The sequence below is a fragment of the Panthera tigris genome, chromosome C1 (genome assembly GCF_018350195.1).
Source record: "Panthera tigris isolate Pti1 chromosome C1, P.tigris_Pti1_mat1.1, whole genome shotgun sequence".
Classification (NCBI taxonomy): domain Eukaryota; kingdom Metazoa; phylum Chordata; class Mammalia; order Carnivora; family Felidae; genus Panthera; species Panthera tigris.
The window spans coordinates 145,142,515-145,164,843 of record NC_056667.1 but is presented as its reverse complement, the minus strand read 5'-3'; the positions used below and the strand labels follow the sequence as shown (position 1 = coordinate 145,164,843).

Genomic DNA, 22,329 nt, shown 5'->3' with positions numbered 1-22,329 from the left:
TGCCGAAGTTGAATTTTTTCAAGATTATGAAAAAGTCAGACCCAGTTTTATAAGGTTAAAACAAATAAACTTGGTGACCAGGGAAAAGCAGCTTCCCAATTCAAGGGTCTCCTTAATCAAAACTATTTTTTATAGGCATTAGGGCCCCCAAAAAATTTTTTTTCACGCCTCCCCACTCCTTGGGACACCACACTGAAGGAAAGTTAGCTGCAGCCTTGAGGAGGTGAACCTGGGCTGTACAGGAGCCGCTGTGCCTGGAAAATGAGAACAGACATTCTGCTTAAAGACATGCAACAATGGGCTTGAATGGCTTAGAAGCTGGTGGAACCAGTTGTGGCATGTGCCAGGCTCTAATCATATCCAGTCTGATAATACTATGAGACTCAACCCTCCTCTCTCTTCACTGAAACATGATATACCATCTACGACTCCAGGATACATACCTTAACATCCAACTCCAATGTGAATACGGGGAACTAACAGGGGAACCGATGGTAGTAGGGTTTACCGAGCAACGCGACTTAGTGCCAAATGCGGAGGATGAACACGGCCCCGATGATTTTGCTAAAGCAGTATTTTGCTTAGATCAAATAAATCTCACTATTCTGGATCGGGTATTAAACGAAATGCAAAGGTAGTTTTTGGGTTTTTTGTTTTGTTTTGTTTTTTTTTTGCAAAGGGTCCAAAAATTTCTTAGCACGGGACCTTGCGGGACTATCTCTGGCGTCATACTAGCTCCCACGCCTCATGTTATATGCGTGCATTTCACAAGGTTGGTGGCTAGAGACCTAAGATACAACATACAGGCACAAAAGGGTCATCAACTCCATCTCCTATACAGAAATTCTCTGTATGAGAATGCCACATCGATTATGAGGGTGCCACATCAATTTAAAAACTTATGTTTCTCCTTCCTTTACAAGTCAAATGGCATCAGGTGAAATCTGACACCGGTGATAATGCGGTGTTGACAAAGATTGCAAATGTTGGTGCTAGTATCTGTTTCCCTTTTTTTTTGATTACCATAAATTTTATACATTTCGAGAACTGGGAGCAATGTATTTTGACAAATTTTATGTTGACAAATTTTAAAGTGCTATAAAATTTGATAAGCTGCACCACTGAACAATGTTTTGAGCTGCAATATATATATATCTTTTTTTCCAGGCACTGAACAAACAGGTCATTGTTACAAGTCTGTCTGGGAGCCATCGCTTTCGGGTATTCTGTACAATTTCAAAGAACCTTCAGAGACTCACATGCCTTTGAGCATGTAAAACCAGGAGGCAGTGCATCTAAACCACAAATGGGGAATATGCTCCATATCCACGTGTAAATTAAAACCTATAAAATAACACGGGCATTATAAAATTTGTGCTAAAACTGATAACAGCTTTACTGATTTACTGACAATGAAAATATATAGCATTTTTTCTGTCAGAGCATTTATCAACACTGGGCAGCACTGCACGAACTTGACATGTAAGATGATCAAAATGGATTATGTAATCTTTCCCATTCATTTCTATTGATTTTCGTTATGATAAAATTCATCAGTGTGCCTGGGAACGCTCAGGCTGAAAAGCTCTGGTTGACCCCAAAAAAGGGGGGTGGGGAGGGGGGAAGAAAGGAACAAAAAAAAAAAAAAAAAGAATTCAACAGAGTTGTAATGGGATGAATGCAATTTTAGAATGGGCTTGCACAAATACAGAAGTTGTGCCCTAAGGGCTCCAGCAACAAATTAATACAAATAATTCTGGCAGTCTCATAAAATTATATCTGTCTATGCAGGGATTCAGTTTTGAGATAAAATAACCAAAGTCCAAGCTAGGAGAATTAATGTGTATGTGCCGTTAAAAAAATTGGTTTGTGGAAATATTTTCAAACTTTTTTTTAAACTTCAACGCCAATCAAAGTTATTTCTCTGACTGTAAGTGACACTCAAACGCCAGCAAATGGACCATTTTAATCAGTTTTATTGATTCATGCTTTCGGTTCTTACTCGGTTAAAAACAAGGCACGTTGCATACATCCTCTTATTGCTCTACAAATGCATGCAGCTCTTTCTGGATATCAAAAGTAATAAATAATGGCGATAAAACACCCAGACAGTTATAAAAATGACAACCCAGCCTCAAACATAGTATTTAACAGTCCAGTCTAGAACAACGACCCAACACGGGACATGAAAATGCCACATCGGAAGCATGCAGTGCGTGTATCCACTCCAGCAAGGGGCTTACACTTGACCGTACGGCTGCTTCATTCCCTGAAAGGGGCTGACGTAATGTGAGCAGTGCAAGTTACAGCGTCACTGATTTCAACCTTATTACATTCGTAGGCCAAAAATCTTTAGGAATACACATGGAAAAGGAAACAAGATCAAGGATTATCCCTACAGGATGTTCACTAAAAGTCAGAATGAAAGTTTCGTTGTTGTACAAAAGAGTAAGCTGCATATTTTGGAAAAGACGAAACAGAGCTAGAAACGGAAGCAGAATAGGGAGCGTGCATTTAAGAGTAGAAATCGTAAAGTTACACTCAGTATAAACTGATTGAAAGCAAGAATACTGCAAACAGCACGACGGATATGAGGCAACCTTGCCGTCACAAATAATGCAGCATTATCACTATTGTTATGACTGTGGAATGGGGCTACTTAAAGGAGCATCCAGCTCTCCACCACAGATGGGGGTTCCTTCACCTGAATCCCCTTAAAGGCTGAAATAAATCATTTGACAAAGACGGTCTCTGCACACCCCAATCCCCGCCCCAACAGAATCATCTAATACCAGGAAAAGAAAAGGAAATTTCTTTTGTGCTCGAAACAGGTTTTGAAGGGGCTTTTTTCTCCATTTCTTTTCCCCTTTCCTGAGATCAGGTAAAGAAGCTACCCAGGTTTAATTAAGAACTGACACAAAAATGCGGGGCTGCTTTATTCACAGTAGAGACTTGGAACCAGTTCACTTCCAAGATGAGACTCTGGGATTGGTGAAGGAGCGTATGTTTTAGAATTAGCAGATTTTAAGCAAAAGCAGACACGCTCCAAGGAAGCAAAGTGCGCTTTTCTTTGTCCTTAAAGGAACTTCACTCAGAGCAAAGCGTGCACACACCAGGCCTGTTTTACAGATACAGCTCTTCCCAGGCCAGTCGGGCTAGAGAGCCGGTCCTACTGTAATGGATTCGGGGAGGGCACAAGTCATTGCTATCTTGATCTAACTAGAAAGAGAGAAAGAGAGAGAGCACGAATGTACTGTATTGTGGTACATCATCGGCCGTGTTTTGAAGGACAGACAGCTTTTCTATCGGGTGTCAGCGGGTTCTAAACAGTGAAGTTTATTGTCTTGGTAAAAAAACAAAACAAAAACAAAAACAAAGACACTACGTTACAAAACCACGTGCTCCCATCATTATTATGTTTTTAAAGTTGTGTAAAAAACTCACACCTTGAAAGAAAAATGTTCACAGTGATACCTGGAAGCATCCCTTGCTTTGGGTTTTACTTGAGGTTTACTTGTGGCAAGTCTAAACTTCATTTAAAAATAAATGAATGGTTTGAAGTGGGGCGGGGGCTTAGGTGAGTGAAACTCCAGTGTTTGTATTATGACATCCAGGCTCATACCCGACTTGAATGAGGCATAAAGGTTTTCTACGACGTTGACAGAAATGACAGCACGAAAGTGTTTTGTGTACCAGTTAAAAAAGAACTAAGACCTGAAGTCTGCGCAACTCAAGTCTGCCATTAAATAAAGGGTTATATTCCCGATTATATACACAACCTGATCTTAGAAAATAAAAAAGCAGATCGTTAGCTTCACAAGAGGATAAATATTCAGATGATTGGTTAAAATGCTACTGAAGTATTGCAAAAGCATACCAAATTGGCCCTTTAAATTCAATGCATTTTTTTTTTTTTTTTTGTTAAATTCAACGCAGATTTAGTTTTGTTTTTGTTTTGTGTCTCTATGCGTGCGGGGTATGTGTGTGTGGGCGTGTGTTGTGCGTGGTTTTACTCCTTTTCTTTTTCTTTTTGGTTGAGGACTTTCCCATTGCGTACTGAAAGAGAAAGGCTTTAAGCAACCAAAATGACCTTGAATATTGCAGCACTGTGCCTTTTTACAAATAATTATAATTAAAGTTAACTAAAGGTTATTTCTATCCTCTTTTGCTCTCTGTTTAAAATTACTCCCCCAAAATGATGCAATAAACTAAGCAAACTTGGCCATGTTTGACAACAGCACATGCTCCACAGCCTAGGATTTGGGGATTGAAAACTGTGCTGTCATATGTGGATATACAAACGCAGATTTTTAATCCTTAACTTGATTACCACTGTAAAGAGTTGAGAAATTTAGTCTCATCCCATTACATCCAACTTGCCACTTAAATGCTGGTTTTAAAATAAGAAAAGCAAGAATCTTGCTGGCAACTCTAAGAGTCAAAGAAAAACCAGCAGTGACTGGGGAGAAAAAGCGAATTGCTGACACGAAACTATCACCGTAACTCCCAGCAAATGTCAGTGCTATCCTTATCTTACACCTGTGATTCTGGAAGCTTTCAGAGTTTCTCTTTGAGACTTGCTCCTGTAACCAGATCTAAACGCTGTCTCCCCTCTCCAGTTTTGCCAGTCATACTCTAGATATAAAATTGCACGATACTGTTCGGATGAGGAAGGCAGACGGTCTCGAGGAAGGAGGAGCTGAGCAGTCTCCAGAAACACTATTGTTTCAATAGGTCACTCCCTGCTCGATTTCTTTTAGGAACAAACACTATCTACGTGCTTAATGTCCAGAGCTTTGTGCACATCACAAAATTTCTCCAGCTTCTTTTTTTCAATTTCTGCCAAAATATTCGGCCTCTAGGAGTGATTCAGAATAAATGAATAGACAAACAAAAAAGGGAGTATGTCTGGTCTAACAGGTTACAAAATGGATGCAAAACACTAAATCCATGTGCGTTGAAAATGAGAAAAAAAGATAAAATGCACTCTTTAGAAGCTAGATTGAATGGCGAATACAAATAAAGGGTATACACCAACATCCTAAAGCTTTGGAATGTTTCCCAGTGTTAAAAAAAAAAAAAAAAAAAAAAGGCAGCTATCCATATCCACTATTTTGGAGTGGTGTTAAGTCATCTCTGGTTTTACGTGATGATTTGTTGCTCCCGTGTTTGTTGGCTGTGGATTTACTGCCCAGACTCACAATCCTCCACAACTTCGGTCCACTGGAATGGGGACTCTTCTATCGAGGTTCTCTTCTGCAGTTTTCATGAGTATAGCAAGCCGGCTTCCAGACACCCTTCCTTTCTGAATAGCACTCATCAGCTTAAAGACAAAACATGCAACAGATTCAGGAGGCAGGCACGCTTACTCCCTTCTTCACAGCATTTTAATGGTTCCCTTTGCAGCAGGCAGACGTGACTAAGTGCTCCGTCCAAAACCATAGTAGGTATTACAGCTCAAGTCACAAGAATACAATTCTTGAACATTTCAAACAGGAGGGAAGGGGAAGGTATTTCACCACCGCTGCAAACACTATGCCTATCTGGCAAATCGGGCTGCCTTTAAAATGCAAATCAAATGCATCACTTTTTGCCCCTTTAATGTGGTCAGGGCCCATATTTTTTTGAACAACTCAAATATTGGATCTTTAATTTCATTTAAAAATCTTAGAAAGGAATCTCAGCGATTGAACAAAGACAAACCATGACCTATATTTAACTACTCTTTTTTAGTGTTACTGTACTTGACAACTTCAAGTCCCTTAAATCCAAATTCCTTATAGACTTTTTAAAGTAATTTACATTTAAGTCCTTGAAATGGACCCAGAGATCTACCTTAAGAATTAAAAGCACTCCACAGCCCAGATTTTAGTTAATTCATTTTTATCCAATGGATAAAATCAGAATTAGTCTTGAAATTACATGCAGTCAGCGGGCAAAGGCCTTTAATCTGGAAGGCACTTTGCAATTATGAGCACGGGGATTTTTTTTTTTTCCTTTTCAAGTTGATGTGGTTTTAACTATTTGCTTTTCTTGATCTCACTTCCCCAATCTTTTTTATTTATTTATTTGAAAAAGAATGGATTTAGCCATTCATCAGGAAATGAATGTGTGTGTGTGTGTGTGTGTGTGTGTGTGTGTATATACACACATATATATATATACACACACACATATACGTATATATATATATTCTCAAATATTTTTAGGGTTTATAGTCTTTAGCCTACAGAGATACATTTCTTAAAAATGGCTCTGAATAAGAGTCAGAGGCATCTGCCAAGGGGCTGGATCAGAATTTCATGACCTTATTAAAAGCTGTTTCACAAGCCATTGCTTATTAGAAATGGACTCCTACATGTAGAGCGTCATTAGAGCCCAAACCCAAAAATAAAGTCATGTAGCCATGCAATATCTATAGTGATCCTTCCTAGGGGATTATTGAAAAACATATCTATATTCAAAAAGATGTTTAATGGGACAAACATGGGTTCTTTACCATCAAAAAAGAAAATATTTTATTCAAAACAAAACCCTGAAAAACATACTTTACATCTGACAAATGGTATATAGCATGAAGAATGCTGACATCTAAAGACAGAACAATTTATTGTTTATTGTTTTGTCTCTGGTTCCATGAAGACCTTCTAAGTTTATCGGAGCTAACAAAACTGATAGAGTGGTTTTTTTCTTTATCCATAAATATTATATGATGTACCAACCTTTAAAAATTCAAAGTTTTCTTTAAACATTACAAGTATCTTGAAACCATACTATGAGAAAAAAATAACATTTGGGTGTGAATATATTTCATGAGAAATATGGTCAGCATTTTTTAAGTTGAAAATTACACTGTGTATTTGTACTTAGTAGAAGCATGAATAGTCTCTTTCATTTAGAATTGGACAAGAAATAATTATTTAAAAACTCTACAAGGAAACCCGCAGATGGTTTAAATTATTTTCTATGTGTTTGACTCTATTGCACTCAAGAAAATTACTTAAAACCCAAACCACATAGCATATCCATAAAATTAGATTCTCATTGTTTCTAAAACTCCAGATCTTTCAACCCTAAATGCTGTTGTTTATTTACAACATACATGAATTGAAGCATAAGCTATTTCTTTGAAGAAAAGTTTTCTAAAATTCTGAGACAAACAGTAAAATACTCTCAAGGAAAGAAAAACAGACAAAAAATATATTATATGGTTTCTAATTCCCCAGGTTATATTTTAAACTCCATTTCAAATGTGCACTTAGTTAAATAGTAAGCTAAAAAACTAAACATTCTTTTTTGTAATGCTGGACACAACCTGTGAAAATTTTCTGCATTTAGATTCAACAATGCTCTTATCTGCAGCTCATCTCCAGAGAGACAATTACCATTTCCTTTGCCTTGATATTGTTTGTTTAACTTGACACAGTGAAGAAAGGGCTGACATTGACCAAAATCCCCAGCATTAATTTATTTCATGTTCAGCATTCATCATTGCCAGGGTGCGAGCAAGACCTGGCATTCATTTGAAATACCTGCCCAAGAAGCATTGCAGAAAAAAACCTGGCTGCATGGAAAACAATGTATTCTTCATATGATCAGAGTCCTATGGACAGCTACAAATAATGCATGGGTTTGTTAAATTTCTCTCTTTTAAAGAACTTTTAAGGAATGATGTGTAGCATCGGGTTTGAAATTAGAATAATAAAATTTACTTCCTTCATGGCTACGATTGAATAATTGAGCCTTGAGAAGGTGGAACGCTGGAAATAGAAATGTTTGAATTATGTGGTCCTGACCCCAGAATACAGGTTTCCTTTCTTTTCTTTTCAGGTTCTCTATATAATGTAAGAATATGATAATTACATTTCCGGTGCTCTAGTGAGTATTCTCAAATCAATACAACTATGAGTTGTTTTTTTTAACTTCATAAAAAAAATTACTTTCCACATTAGAAATATTGCGTTTGCCTCTTTTGAAGCAGGTAACGAATGGTTTGTCAGTGGTGTTCCATGGTATATTTCTCTAAAAAGCATACTTTTTATTCAGTCCTTTAAGCCATAATTAACTTGGATTGAATCTAAATTGCTTAACACAACAGACTTTCTTAGAGGAAGAAAGAAAGAAAGAAAGAAAGAAAGAAAGAAAGAAAGAAAGAAAGAAAGAAAGAAAGAAAGAAAGAAAGAAGCTGGATCCTTGAGGGCAGACATAGCAGCCTTTGCTGGCTTCAAGCTTTCCTTTTTTCAGAATGAAGTGACAACTGTGTGGACTTAAGAATCCTTTCTCGAACAGCCACTCACAACCAAAATATAAAAAGCAAATAAACTTGTTTCCCTTCACCACAGCTCACCTGCAAAAACTCATTGAGTTCAACCTGTCCGTTTTTGTTTAAATCTACTTCATTCAGAATTTCATGTAGTGTATTTTCATCCATTTGGACATTGATACTCTAAATAAAAAGAAAGCATGACGTGATGAGGTTTAGTTAAAAATTATGCATACCCTTTTATTAATACTATCAACTTTTCAAAAACTATAAGACAAAATTACTTACAGAAAGCACTAGATGAGGAAAAAATAATCTAATATAACATTTACGTTTTTCTGCTAGCAAGGATATGGAAACAAAAACATATTACCTCTAACACACGTTGAACATCAACAATAGTAATAAAGCCCTTTTGGTCTGCATCAAACTTATGAAATCTCTTCTTGTACCTGGAACACAACACTGAACATTGGAAAAATATACCTACGTAGGCCAAGTCAAGAAGAGAGATATAGAAACTTATTAGAAGTACCTGTCGATGTCTGAAGGCAGTAGGCTAATTTCAGAGCGATCTGTTAACTGTTCTGATCGAGATTTATAGCCCATTTCATAATACAGAAACTTCCTGGCTGTTTCAAGTTCCTCCTAAAACACAGACATACACGAAGTTCAAAGATTTATGGAAAGAATTATTGATTTTTTCATTTTTGTTTCTTTCTCACTTTTCTGACCAGCACAATTTTTTTTTTATTTCTGCCAGTGTTACTGAAGTATAATTTATATTCAATAAAGTGCACCTATTTTACATATACAGTTTGGTGTATACTCTACCACGATCAAGGTACAGAACATTTCTATCCCCCTAGGAAGCCTCTCAGGCCCTTTTTCAGTTGACCTGCAAGCCTCAGGCAATCACTGATCTGCTTTCTGTCTCCAGAGTTCTTTTCACCTTTTCTAGAATTTCACATAAAAGGGTCCAAATAGTATGCAGTTTTTTTGTGCTTGATGCTTTCACATAGCATAATAATTCCGAGAATCACGCATGCTGTTACTATTTTGTTTTACTATTTTGTTTCTTCTTACTGCAGGATATTCTTACACAGTATTGTCTAACAAAATCTATAGAACCAACTCCTTGTGATTTGATGACAACTAAAGCAATTAAAAGTGAAAACGCTATCCAGGTGACAAACAACTATTATAATGTGGCACACAGCGTCACCGACGAGCATCATGGGATCAGCTCCTCTGAAGGTTTGTTAACAAGGAGGCTGATAGTTGGGTGGAAGTTAGAGTCATGACAACAAACAAGCTCTTGGAACGGTTACTCTGACACTTTGCAATGTCCCCAGCCTCAGCAGATAGGAACAATTGTCGAGAATGCTGTCTTTCTTACTTTGTCATGTCATTCTCCTGCTGGCTTCCAGCTTACAAACCGTCTTTTTCTTTCCTTTCCCTTTTTGGATTTTGTACTACATTTGCCCACCTTCTGTCTTCTGGTTCTGTTCTTATCTGCCACAATATTTTACAGCTCAACGCTAGTTAAATAATCCCATCTGCAAATTCTCTGAGTACCCAGAGATAGAATTTTTTCTGGCCTGGCATGTAAACTCATTTAGAGCAGCCTCCTATTTGAATATCTATTTCCTCTTACCAATATTTATTTTGCTCTCTTCACACTGAAAATCATTCTCCTTGACAAAAAAAGAAGGAAAGGAATTTGGTATTAAACTATGAGTTGAATTGTTCTCCCTTTTCTCCAGCAGTCAAGAATATGGTGCTGGGCACTTGAAACAACGATCACTTTGGGTAGTATCGACATTTTAACAATATTTGTTCTTCCTATCCAGGAGCATGGAATCTTTTTCCATTTTTTTGTGTCTTCTTCAATTTCTTTCATAAGCTTTCTATGGTTTTCAGCATATAGATTTTTCCCCTCTTTGGTTAGATTTATTCCTAGGTATTTTATGGTTTTTGGTGCAACTGTAAATGGGATCGATTCCTTGATTTCTCTTTCTGTCGCTTCATTATTGGTGTATAGGAATGCAATCGATTTCTGTGCATTGCTTTTATATTGAAACAATGATCTAGCTTAGGTCTTACATGCATTCTTTTCCATTTGTAAAATTCATTTCTGGTGTCCTTAGTATTTTTTCCCAACATTTAGCCAATTCCTGACACTATTCATACGTCTGCATTAGTCCTGGATACCCTCTCACTGCAGAGCACTTGTCTTCCATCTGTTTTAAATCTGGTGTTTATCAGCTGCCTTTGCTCTGAGTCACTCCATTTCTTCATTGACTTCCCCTTTTTCCTCCTCATTAGGATCAAATTTGAAAGAATTTCTTTTTGTGAGGCACTCTCCATTGACTTAACTGGCCTTCTCTTCAAAGTCTCTCGATGAAATGTGCGTTTTCTCTGAAGGTATAAAATCTACCTTACCAAATAGTAGGTCAGCGTTTCCCAAAACACATCCTAAGTAGTACTAGTATCCCTCCCACCGGCCCTTCCAAAGGGCGAGAGTTGGGTCTGTCTCTGGATAAGTTCCCTTTTGGAAAGTGGCAAGGCATAGAAGCATTCTGAAGGCACCAAATTATCTGCACTAATGAAAATGCTTTCATGGGTTTAACTCAGAATTTCCCAAACTCTTTTGCCCACTTGGTCATCTTTTGATTCATACCTTGTGGAACACATTTGGCCATGTCCCATTTTCCAAATGTCCCCACCAGTTCCTCTACCAATCCTTAACTCCCCTAGACAATGTCTTCTTCCCTAACCTATTCTTGCAATTTGTTTGGATTTGATCTTGAATGACCGTGTTCTCTAAATTTTGGAAGAAAGGCACATTTCTGATGTATATATTTGTTGCAACCACTCAGTTAGATCCCAAGATCCTTGAAACTATGAGCTATTTATTATTCCCCTAAAGTATTTGGTATCATGCTCAGTATATGAGTCACTCATTAAGTATTGACTGATAAAAACAACCACAATTCATCTACAGAGAGTTATTTATCACCTTGTTCCACTTTCACTTTTGCAGGTTAAATAATCCCAATGCTTTTAACCTTTTCTCAGAAGTCCAGCTTTCTAACCTTTAATTCTTTTTCTCCCTCTCTTTTGTTCTCTCTAGACTGTCTACAGGTCTCATTAATACTCCTACGGCTCAGATACTAGACAATAACTTTAGGTCTTTTATTTCTGTTACTTTATTGAGGGGGATGGGAGAATATCTCTGAGTACACGAATTTACACATAAAACTTGAACTGAAGTTAAATCTAGTTTCCTCAGGAGGGAAGGCCAAACACAACCAGTTTACAGAATTTTCTTCCTCCTTCCTACCTCCTACAGCCTGAATTCCTGGCACAGGATATCTTCCTGCATATTCAAATCTTTCCAACCATAATTTTTACAGGAACACATTATCCCCAGTCCTCCTATACGGTAAAAATGATTGGCATTAGCAAAGGAGCAAGTTTCAGTCTTGCATCGTCTCTGCATGTAGCTTTAGTCGAACAAATTAAAACTCAAAACTGGAAGAGCTACAATCAGTCCTGCCAATGCAGAGGCAACAGAACAAGGTGGAGAGAGAGTGTACGCCTGGTTTCAGTCCCAGTTCCGCGACTTACTAGTTGTATGAACTCTGACTGAACTTGCTCCCTGAGCCCGTTTTCTCAACTACAAAATGGGGGTAAAGGTTATCTCTGGCAGACTTGCGCTCGAGTTCAGGAACTCTTCAGCCACTGATTTCCACCATCAGTACGCTACAGACATTGCATTTAAATGACAGGAAATGGGGTTCCCCGGGTGGCTCAGTTGGTTAAGTGTTGGCTCAGGTCACGATCTCATGGTGCGTGAGTGCAAGCCCCACATCCACGCTGACAGCACAGAGCCTGCTTCAGATCCTCTGTCTCCCTCTCTCTCTGCCCCTCCACAACTCTCTCTCTCTCTCTCTCAAAAATAAACATTAAGAAAAACAAAACAAAACGACTTTAAAAGAAAACATTTATTATTAAAAAATTTACTACGGGAAATTTTTTAAATGTAGGGCCACGGCTTCCCCCCTGGAGACCTTGACTCTGAGAGTCTAGTCAAGTCTCAGAATCTGTTCTTTTTTGCTACATTCCCAGGGGATTGTGATATGTAACCACCTTTGGGAATATACACCAGAATGAGAATGCTTTTTTTTTTTTTTTTTTTTTTTTTTATTTTTGAGAGAGAGAGAGAGAGACAGAGAGAGTGAGCAGGGAAGGGGCAGAGAGAGAAGGAGACACAGAATCTGAAGCAGGCTCCAGGCTCTGAGCTGTCAGCACAGAGTGAGACGTGGGGCTCAAACCCACGAACCGTGAGATCATGCCCTGAGCTGAAGTCAGGCGCTTAACCAACTGAGCCACCCCGGGCGGCCCAGAAGGAGAACACTTTAAGGACAGCACCTATGTCCAATCCTTTCTTACACCTGTGGCCTATGACACAGATGCTCTGTTATGTTCATTCACTCAACAGTTATTTATTCAGGCCCTACCGTGGCTGGTTACTGAGGTTACAGAAACAAAGCAGATCAGTTCCTCTCCTTTGGAAAGCTTATTTCCTGGATGAGAGGCAGACAACAAATAAATAAACTAAATACGTGGTATTTCAAATGGGAATAGGTGCCCAAGAGAAAGATAAAATAGGGAGAGGGAGAGAAAATGCCATTCAGAAGGTTGGGCAGTACTCTTTCATTGAAGCCAGTTAAGGAAGGCCTCTTTGTAGCAGAGACCAGCAGGAAGTACAGGGATAAGCCATGAGGGTATCTAGGAAGGAACGTTGCAGGGAGAGGGATCAGCAGGGCTTGAATAAGGAAAAGCAACTTAATCTGTGGGTTGCAGGCGAGTGAATGAATGATGAGACCAGAGGGTTCGGAAAGGTGGTGGCCAGATCCCAATGATCTTGTAAACTGCTGTAATGACTTTGGCTTTACCCTTAGTAAAAGAGAGGGTGTTTCAGCACAGGAATTGTTAATGATTGGTCCTCATCTTACTAGTCTATCAGCATCATTTGATATAGTAGATTACTTTTCTCTTTTTGAAATATTTTCTTCCCTTCCTTCTGGGCCGCAACTCTGTTTTTAGTCTTTTCACACCTTCTCCAACCTTGCTAGCTATCACTTTCCCTTTCTTGGGGAGTCTTCCATATCTACCCAACTTTTTCTTTTTTTTACCTTTATTTATTTATTTATTTTGAAAGAGAGAGAGAGAGAGAGGACCAGTGGGGAAAGGGCAGAGAGAGAGAGAGAGAGAGAATCCCAAACAGACTCCGCACCACCAACACAGAGCCGACTCGGGGTCAAATTCATGAACTATAAGATCATGACCTGAGCTGAAACTAGATACTTAACTGACTGACCCACCCAGGCATCTCTTTATAAATTTTTTTAATGTTTATTTGTTTTTGAGAGAGAGAGTGGGGGAGGGGCAGAGAGAAAGGGAGACAGAAAATCCAAAACAAGTTCCATGTGGTCAGCACAGAGCCTCATGCAGGACTCGAGGCCACAAACTGTGAAATCATGACATCGGCCAAAATCAAGTGTCAGATGTTTAACTGACTGAGCCACCTGGGTGCCCCAATCTACCCAACTTTGAAACTCTGGAGAGCTCCAGGGCCGTCTCTAGACAGCTTGCTGTTATCTAACTATACAAACTCCCTATTTGATCTCATCCAGCATGATGGCTTAAATGCCAACTCAAATTTATATCTTTTTATATCTTCAGTTCAGACCTCCCCTCTGAACTTCATTTGGACTGACATAGCCAATGATCTGGCGTATATTTTAATTGAAGCACAGGAGTTGCTAAAGTAAGAACACGTTTTGTGGGAGGGAAGCTATTATAATAAACCATGGAAGAAATGCTAGTGGCTGGAATCAGGGTTCTAGCAGCTGAACGTGTTAAGGGGGCACTGAATTCAAGCCATTACTTAAAGATAAATATGATACGGTTTGCTGATGGATTTAGATCAAGTATGACACTAAGATTTAGGCTTACGCAAGCAGATGTGGAATAGCTTTTTTGACATGGAGAGGTTAGTAGTAGTGGTGGTCATGGTTTGGGGGAGGTAGGAAGAGATCCAAGAGATGGGGTTATGTACCAAACGGTTACCCCAAAAGCCATAGGTTGAAAGCCTAATTTCAAATGTGATGGGGTTCGGAGATGGGGTTTGGGGGAGGTGATTAGGTTTAGATGAGTCTTGAGGATGGGGTTCCCCTTTCTCCCTCCCTGTCCTCCATGTGAGGACACAGCAAGAAGGCAGCTCTCCGAAGGCCAGGAAGAGCACTCCAAACCAGACTTCCAGCCTTCAGAATCGAGAGAAATAAATGCCCATTGTTTAGGCCTCCCAGTGGGTGGTATTCTGTAAAAGCAGACTATTACAGACTAAGACAGATAGGGTTCCAGAAAGTAGTTTGGGAAGGAGGGAGGAATCAACTCTGTCAGTGTCACTAACTGCATGGGTAACAGGAGGACCGAGAACTCACGAGTATATTGTACCGAGCAACAACATGGAAGCCATAGGGAAGTGTGATCACAGCTACTACAGCAGAGTGGCAACAACAAGCTTAAATGGAATGGGTTCAAGGAAGGCTTAGGGGAAAGGGACTGAACCAATGAGTACAGAAAATATATTTTTTTATTAAATACCCAAAAATGCCTCTGCATATTATACTAGTTGGGTTTAACTAAAACTCATGATAATCTTCCATTTATCACAACAAGCCGAGGGTAGTACATGGGGGCATGTGAGCATCACTGGTTTTCTTTCTTCAGTCTGGATATAAAATTCCAAATGACACAAATCAATAAGTATTTAGTGGTCAGGCAGTAAAACCACTATTTCCTACCAAAGGCCAATTTGCAAAAGTGTGAATTTCACTATAGAATACATTCTAAAAGTGTTTTCAATGGAAACCAGAAAAAGTTCTACCCACAATCATTATTATCCTACTTTTTCAGGAATTATGACCACCAAATTTAAGAGTATTTTTCTCTGTAAGGGATTTTCCAGAATCAACCAACACATTTTGAAACCAGAATATCTTTGCCGTTTCCCAAGACCTAGCAATATTAAAACACACTCCCACATATTAATTGGCAAGAAATCTAAAGTTACCATTGAAAACCATGCTAGCCTCTATGAACAGACCAAGATATCACATGCTATAATAGGAGCTGTGGTGGGGCACCTGGGTGGCTCAGTCGGTTGAGCATCCAACTCTTGATTTTGGCTCAGGTCATGATCCCAGGTCCATGTCAGGCTCTGTGCTGAGCATGGAACCTGCCTGAGATTCTGTCTCTCTCTCTGTCCCTTTCCCCTACTTGCACTCTTCTCCCTCTTTCTAAAATAAAATAATAAAATTAAAAAAAATCTTTATTAAAATTTTTTTTAATGTTTTTTAATTTTGAGAGAGAGAGAGAGAGAGAGACAGAGAGTGAGGCAGCGGTGGGGGGGCGTGAAAGACAGGGAGACACAGAGTCCGAAGCAGGCTCCAGGCTCTGAGCACAAAGCCCAATGCAGGGCTTGAACTCATGAACCGTGAGGCCGTGACCTGAGCCAAAGTGGGATGCTTAATCCACTGAACCACCCAGGCACCCCAAAATAAAAATCTTTATAATAGGAACTAGGGTTTTAAAAACCACTATATAATACCTCTTTTTTATAATCATCCCAATTCAGTTCTCTGCCCATCAGTTCAACAATCCTGGGAAGGGCTTCCTCTGCGGCCTGGACATTTAGGAAAGCCAGGCGAGTACGCCGTGAAATCATATCCACTGCCGTGCAGGCATACTCCTTAATCCCGTATTTCACCTGAATTTAAATTAAAGCAAAATTATTAGTTTAGGCTTTTTCTTAAAAAGAAGACATAAAATTTCACTTAAGAAAATTCACACTTAGAGAAGTGACGTTGCTCTTTATATACTCTGGTTCTCTAGCAGGCATGAGACAAATGACGACATCATACAGGTTCACCATCTGCCTGCCAAAGGAGGTTCACAAATTGGGACAAAGTGGAAAAGACTTAATGCCTTCCTACCGAACTGAACCTGGCCCAAACATGCAGACTGCATCCTTTCTCATTTACCATCCACAGTAATCACTCTCCTCTTTGCTAGTGCTTAATATGGATGCTAATTTATGTCACCAGCAAGGCAAAGAATATTAAACAGTATGGTCTCCTCTCCTTAGCTGCCCAAAGTTTTCTGTCTCAGAGTATGCAGATGATGGAAGGCCTGCATCCAATCAACAAGCAAAGGCTTATTGGACATTCATGTTTTAAAGTACAATGAATCATAAATAAGGCGCAGCCTCTGGCTTCACAAAATGTAAAAACCTGATGAGAAACAAAGCTTCAATCTTTGGTAAGTGAAGGGCCATATCAGGATATGTCATCAGGCAGCACACGAGTGGAAACAACTCGAAGAGTTACAGATTTACAGATGGGGCAAACAGCTGTGAAGTAAGAAGGCTCGGGTGGGATGGGTCTGTGGAGGAGGAACAAATCCATACCGTGTTGTCTATTATTCTTTTGATTGTTACCATTTCAGTATCAGTTCAGAATTTAAGTTTATAAACGAAAGGATCTGTGCCAGGAAGACATGTCGCTATAACGGTTTGGGCTGGCAAGTGGGCATTGAAACATAGCTACATAGAAGTTTTAAAGGAGATGGAAAATGAGCAGGTGAGGGGGATCCCAGGGCAGACCAGAAATTCCCACACGGCCATTCACGTACCTCTGCTTCAATGTATGGAAATTCTGACACAAGACGCACTCCCACTATAGGCCACCTTTTTCCAGTTACACTTGCCATTTTGGCCACCTCAAAAGCCTTGTCCCCATAGGTGGCGGCCAGATGCTGTGCAACCTAGGGAAACAAAACCCCAACAGGCGGGTACCTTGAATACCAATACTTCTCGGCACAGAGCAAAAACTGCACACGCTTATCCTGTCAGTTTTTCACAGCTGGTAACTAATAGTTCCAGGAGGGTATTAGGTTTTGATTTTGTGGGAGGAAACCACTTGGGCTCTGAATGCTTAGGCCAGCACTAACTCTGCCACACATGTATCACTGTATCAGTGACGGATGAAGCTCCGGCTTCACTCTGCCCGCAATATCACTTGTGAAGAACCGCCTTCCTCAGGCTCGAGACAGAAAAATGTGGGAGGCTCTGTCTGTGGAGAACAAACCAAAGAAACTCCGGATTTTAAAATAGAAACTCGTATGGGCACTGCCTTTTCAGCTCTTTTCCTTAGTTCACTTCCATCGTTATGCAGACAGAAACAGACCCAGCAAAAGGAAATTCTAAATCGGGGAGGCCTCCTGATTGCCAGTTCTGTTAGTTGGCAACGGTGAGCGCAGGTAAAGGGTAGGATGATGCACACCCACCTCACTTTCAAGGCCGTAATCCTGGACAAGCCGAATATAGAGTGTGGGGCTCCAATCTTTGCCTCCTTGAAGGAAAAGCCCAACCGTTCTGCTTGGCCCTGCTTTCAGATTGTGAGTCTTGATAGCAGCATTTATGGTATCTTCTGCCATAGAGCGATACGTTGTCCACTTCCCACCTACATAATTCGATGAAGAATTCATCAGGCTACCACCCCTTATTTTCCTCAGACTTACCCATTTACCAACTTATTACCACCAAGATTCACCTGTTGTTTATAACCAATATGGCGCAGCAATGTGTAAGACTTTACTCAGAATCATATATATATATATATATATATATATATATATATATATGTATATCCCTGTTCATTAGCATCAAGGGAGATTCTGGTGTGACAATTTAACTCGCGATCCTATCTGAAGCACATCCCAAACAAAGGTAATATCCCATACCTGCTATAGTGATGAGGCCGCTCTCACTGATATCCACAACATGATTTCTGGAGATGGACTGAGTGTCTGCAGACTTGGGATCTGTAACAAGGGGACGGATACCACTCCATGCTGCCAGGACATCCCCTCTTCTCACTGGGAAGAATCAATGGTAAAGGTTGATAGGGTTCCTCAAAGATAGCTCAACAAAGCTATGGCATAGTTAATAAGCAGGGCAGAATTCAGTAAAAGGAACACAGGGATATACACTTTGAAAGGGAGACGAAGCCCTTAAAGATAACAACTGAGTAACTGAGTGAGTGGATAAGTACGCAAAAACTCGAAGAATTATTTTGTGACAAAGATAATCTCCATGAAAAAAAGCGAAGAACCTGAAATCACGGGGGGCGGGGACACTGGTACCAAAAAGGAAACAAAAGAAACACATTAGCAGCCCTCAGCAGCAGGGGGGGGGGGGGGGGGGCAATCTAAAATAGCTGAAAGAAACAACAACAAAGTAGAAACAAAGACAAACCAGTAGATTTCTGACTTGTTACATTTCCTCCTAGAATATATCTAGCTATCTCTTCTCAGGACAAAGATCCTTACTAAACAAACAAGCCTGTAACAGGATATTACCTCCCCTCATCAATGCTAACTTCTTATTGAGCATTTAGAGTAGGCTTAGCGTTGTCAAAGCACTTGATATGTACTTTTCATTTCATTTCATCTCACAAAGACCCATAACATCAGTTATAATTATTCTCACCATACAGATAAGAAAAACAAAAAACAAAACAAACAAAAAAAGAACCTGAAAAAGTTTAACTAGCCCAAAGCAAACATTTTATAAATGGTAGAACATCAGAACCCAGTTCTTCCCGATTATAAAGTTCATATTCTTACCCACTAAATGTACCCACCATCTTTCGACTTTTGACAGTCTTCATGCCCTTTTTCTTCTCTCATCCCATTATCTTTTTAACTGTCACAAAAACAGGTATACTGGCTCCTCCCAGTATAGACACGCAATATTTGTGTTACAGTGTATGGAAGGTCTTTAAATATTCAAGATACCATGGAATTTCTCTTACTGTCTCTATCAAAATACAATCAGCACTCTGTACCAAGAATTCATGGAATTTACAATAGAATTAGACAGCTGTTGCAGAGCACTCATTACTGAACTTAAAGATGGCTAAAGAGAGTAGCCTAGTTGTGGTTCTCATGCACCGTGAGGTGCAAGGCCAAGACCCAAGGGCAGAGTTTTCAGAATCCACTCTTCTTTACCCAGATCAGCTTTAGGAATGGCTTAGCCCCTTTCTTCTCCACTCTACACATCAAGGAGATGACCTCATGTACCAGTCCAACAGCTGCCAAATGATATAGACTATGAGGGAGTGAATGCTTACCTGGTCTTTCTGCACTTACTTTCATAAACCAGTTAAATTATTCCTGGATAATGGAAGAGTAAGTGGGGGGTGGGGGGGGGGGTGGAGGTTCCTGGGTGGCTCAGTTGATTAAGTGTCTGACTCTTGGTTTTGGCTCAGGTCATGATCTCAAGGTTCATGGGATCACATCGAGCCACCATATTGAGCCCCCCATTGGGCTCTGCACTAACAGTGCGGAGTCTGCTTGGGATTCTCTCTCTCCCATTCTCTCTGCCCCTTCCTCTCTCTCTCTCTCTCTCTCTCTCTCTCTCTCTCTCTCTCAATGATCTCATGATTCATGGTATCACATTGAGCCACCGTATTGAGCCCCCCATTGGGCTCTGCACTAACAGTGCGGAGTCTGCTTGGGATTCTCTCTCTCCCATTCTCTCTGTCCCTTCTCCATGCTCTCTCTCTCTCAAAATAATAAATAAACTTAACAACAACAACAACAACAACAACAAAAATGCTTTAAGAAGAGTAAGTGCAATTTTACTTCTACCATGACTTGGGATCAGGTGTTACCTCCTTCATCTAATTCCCAGCTATTGAAAAGTTGACTGTAGATAGTCTTTCAAACATCAAGACAGTGGGAAAATTGGGTATCCACGTGCAGAAGGATAAGCTCAAAATGGATCTAAGATCTATACATAAAAGCTAGAAAGATACAGCATTTAGAAAAATATATATATACAGGTCTACATGACAGGGAGCTTGGCAATGATTTCTTGTATATGATCCCAAAGGCACAGGCTAAAAAAGAAAATAAAAGACAGAGATAAAACAGATTTCTCAAAATTAAAAACTTTTGTGCATCAAAAGACATTATCAACAGAATGAAAGGGTAACCCATGTAATAGGAAAAAAAAAAAATTTGTAAATTCTATCTCTGTCAAGGTGTTAGTAATCAGAATATATAAGAACTCTTGAAACTCAATAACTAAAAAAGACAATGTGATGAAATCTGGGCAAAGGATTTTCAAACATATTTCTCCAAAGATCTCCAACTGGCCAATGAACACATAAAATGATGCTCAACATCACCAACCACTAGAAATGCAAATGAAAACCACAAGGAGACACAGCTTCACGTCCATGGGGATGGCTATTGTAACCAATCACAAAAAACAGAAAATAACAAATGTTGGGCGAGAATTGTGGGAGAAAGTGGGATAGCCTTGGGCATTGCCGACGAGAAGGTTAAGATGCTGCAGTCAACTAAGAGTAAGTGCATGGCATTTCCTCAAAAAGTTCAACATAGAATCACCACATGATCTAGCAATTATAATTCTGGGTACATACATACCCCAGGGAACTGAAAGCAGGGAAAATTTGTACACCTCCACGTTCATAGCAGCATCATTCATAATTATCGAAATATGGAAGTAACCCAAGTGACCACTAATAGATGAATGGATAAATAACATGTGGTCTAGGGGCACCTGGGAGGCTCAGCTGGTTAAGTGTCCAACTTCAGTTCAGGTCATGATCTTATGGTTCGTGAGTTCGAGCCCCACATCAGAAACTGCTGTCAGCACAGAGCCCACTTCAGAAACTCTATCCCCCTCTCTCTCTGCCCCAACCCCATTTGTGCACCCACTCTCTCTCTCCCTCTCTCAAAAGTAAGTAAGCATTTAAAAAATGCTAATAACATGTGGTCTAGACACACAATGCAATATTATTAGGCTTTAAAAAGTAAGGAAATCCTGACACATGCTACCTTGAAGACATGCTAAGTATAATAAGTCATTCACAAAAGAACAAATATTGTATGGTTCCATTCATATGACATACCTAGAGTAGTTAAACTCATACAGACAGTAAGTAGAATGGTGATTAGCAGGGGATGGGGAGTGAATGTTTAATGGGTACAGAGTTAGGGAGGATAAAAAAGTTCTGGAGATTGATGATGGTGATAACTGCACAAAAAGATGCATATACTTAATGCCACAGAACTGTATACTTAAAAATGGTCAAACTGATAAATTTTGTAATGTATATATATATTTAATCATAATTTAAAAAAAAATCAAGACAAAAGGAAAAATTGACAAACTTCAAGTCTCAGAAGATTAAGACAGAATTTTACATATAATACAGAAGTCTCAGGACCCCTACAGCCCATGCCATCCCCAGCCTTAGTTCAAATTAAAATCTCTCATTCAGGGGAGCACATTTTTATGAGCACGGGACAGTGTGATTTTAGATCCCACTCAATGCTTGGTAGCGTGCCCTTGTACAGTGAACCTCCTGTATTTATACACAGCACTACCTGAAAAGTATTTAGAAAATATCCAGCAGACTCTTTATGTAAAGAGCTACAAAGACTCCTTGAAATGATTGGAATAGTCTAATTATTACTTTATTATTATTATTATTATTGTTTACAAAGTGCCTAACCAAGTACCGGAGAAAGACCCTAAAAACAAGTTCTACTGAGCGGCAACTGGGTGGCTCAGTCAGTTAAGCGTCCAGCTTCGGCTCAGGTCATGATCTCACAGTCCATGAGTTCAAGCCCCCCATCAGGCTCTGTGCTGACAGCTCGGAGCCTAGAGCCTGCTTTGGATTCTGTGTCTCCCTCTCTCTCTCTGCCCCTCCTCTCTCTCTCTCTCTCTCAAGAATAAACATTAAAAAAATTAAAAACAAGTTATACTGAATGATAGATAATCCCTCCATCTTTATCTCAAATGGAAAAAACAGATTTCTGGTAAAGACAAATTCAACTAGGTAAATTTGGCATGATTTAATACAGCTCCTTGAGGGCCACACTCTTTTTTTTTT

At 39.6% G+C, this 22,329-nt stretch overlaps 1 protein-coding gene across 5 annotated transcripts in view; it reads right to left on the bottom strand.

The window, feature by feature from the left end:
• Positions 1 to 3,963: 3,963 nt before the first annotated feature.
• The window catches only part of GPD2 (glycerol-3-phosphate dehydrogenase 2), a 228,675-nt gene continuing 210,309 nt past the window's right edge, over positions 3,964 to 22,329 (bottom strand). For all 5 annotated transcript variants that reach the window (XM_042994464.1, XM_042994465.1, XM_007078490.2 and 2 more), the window contains 8 exons: positions 18,140 to 18,274; positions 17,684 to 17,859; positions 17,030 to 17,161; positions 15,948 to 16,106; positions 8,799 to 8,911; positions 8,637 to 8,715; positions 8,348 to 8,446; positions 3,964 to 5,323 (listed from right to left, as the gene is read on the bottom strand). In XM_042994464.1, coding sequence (XP_042850398.1) covers positions 5,198 to 5,323; positions 8,348 to 8,446; positions 8,637 to 8,715; positions 8,799 to 8,911; positions 15,948 to 16,106; positions 17,030 to 17,161; positions 17,684 to 17,859; positions 18,140 to 18,274 — 1,019 coding nt within the window. In that variant the 3' untranslated portion in view covers positions 3,964 to 5,197. The remainder of the gene's footprint in view (positions 5,324 to 8,347; positions 8,447 to 8,636; positions 8,716 to 8,798; positions 8,912 to 15,947; positions 16,107 to 17,029; positions 17,162 to 17,683; positions 17,860 to 18,139; positions 18,275 to 22,329) is intronic.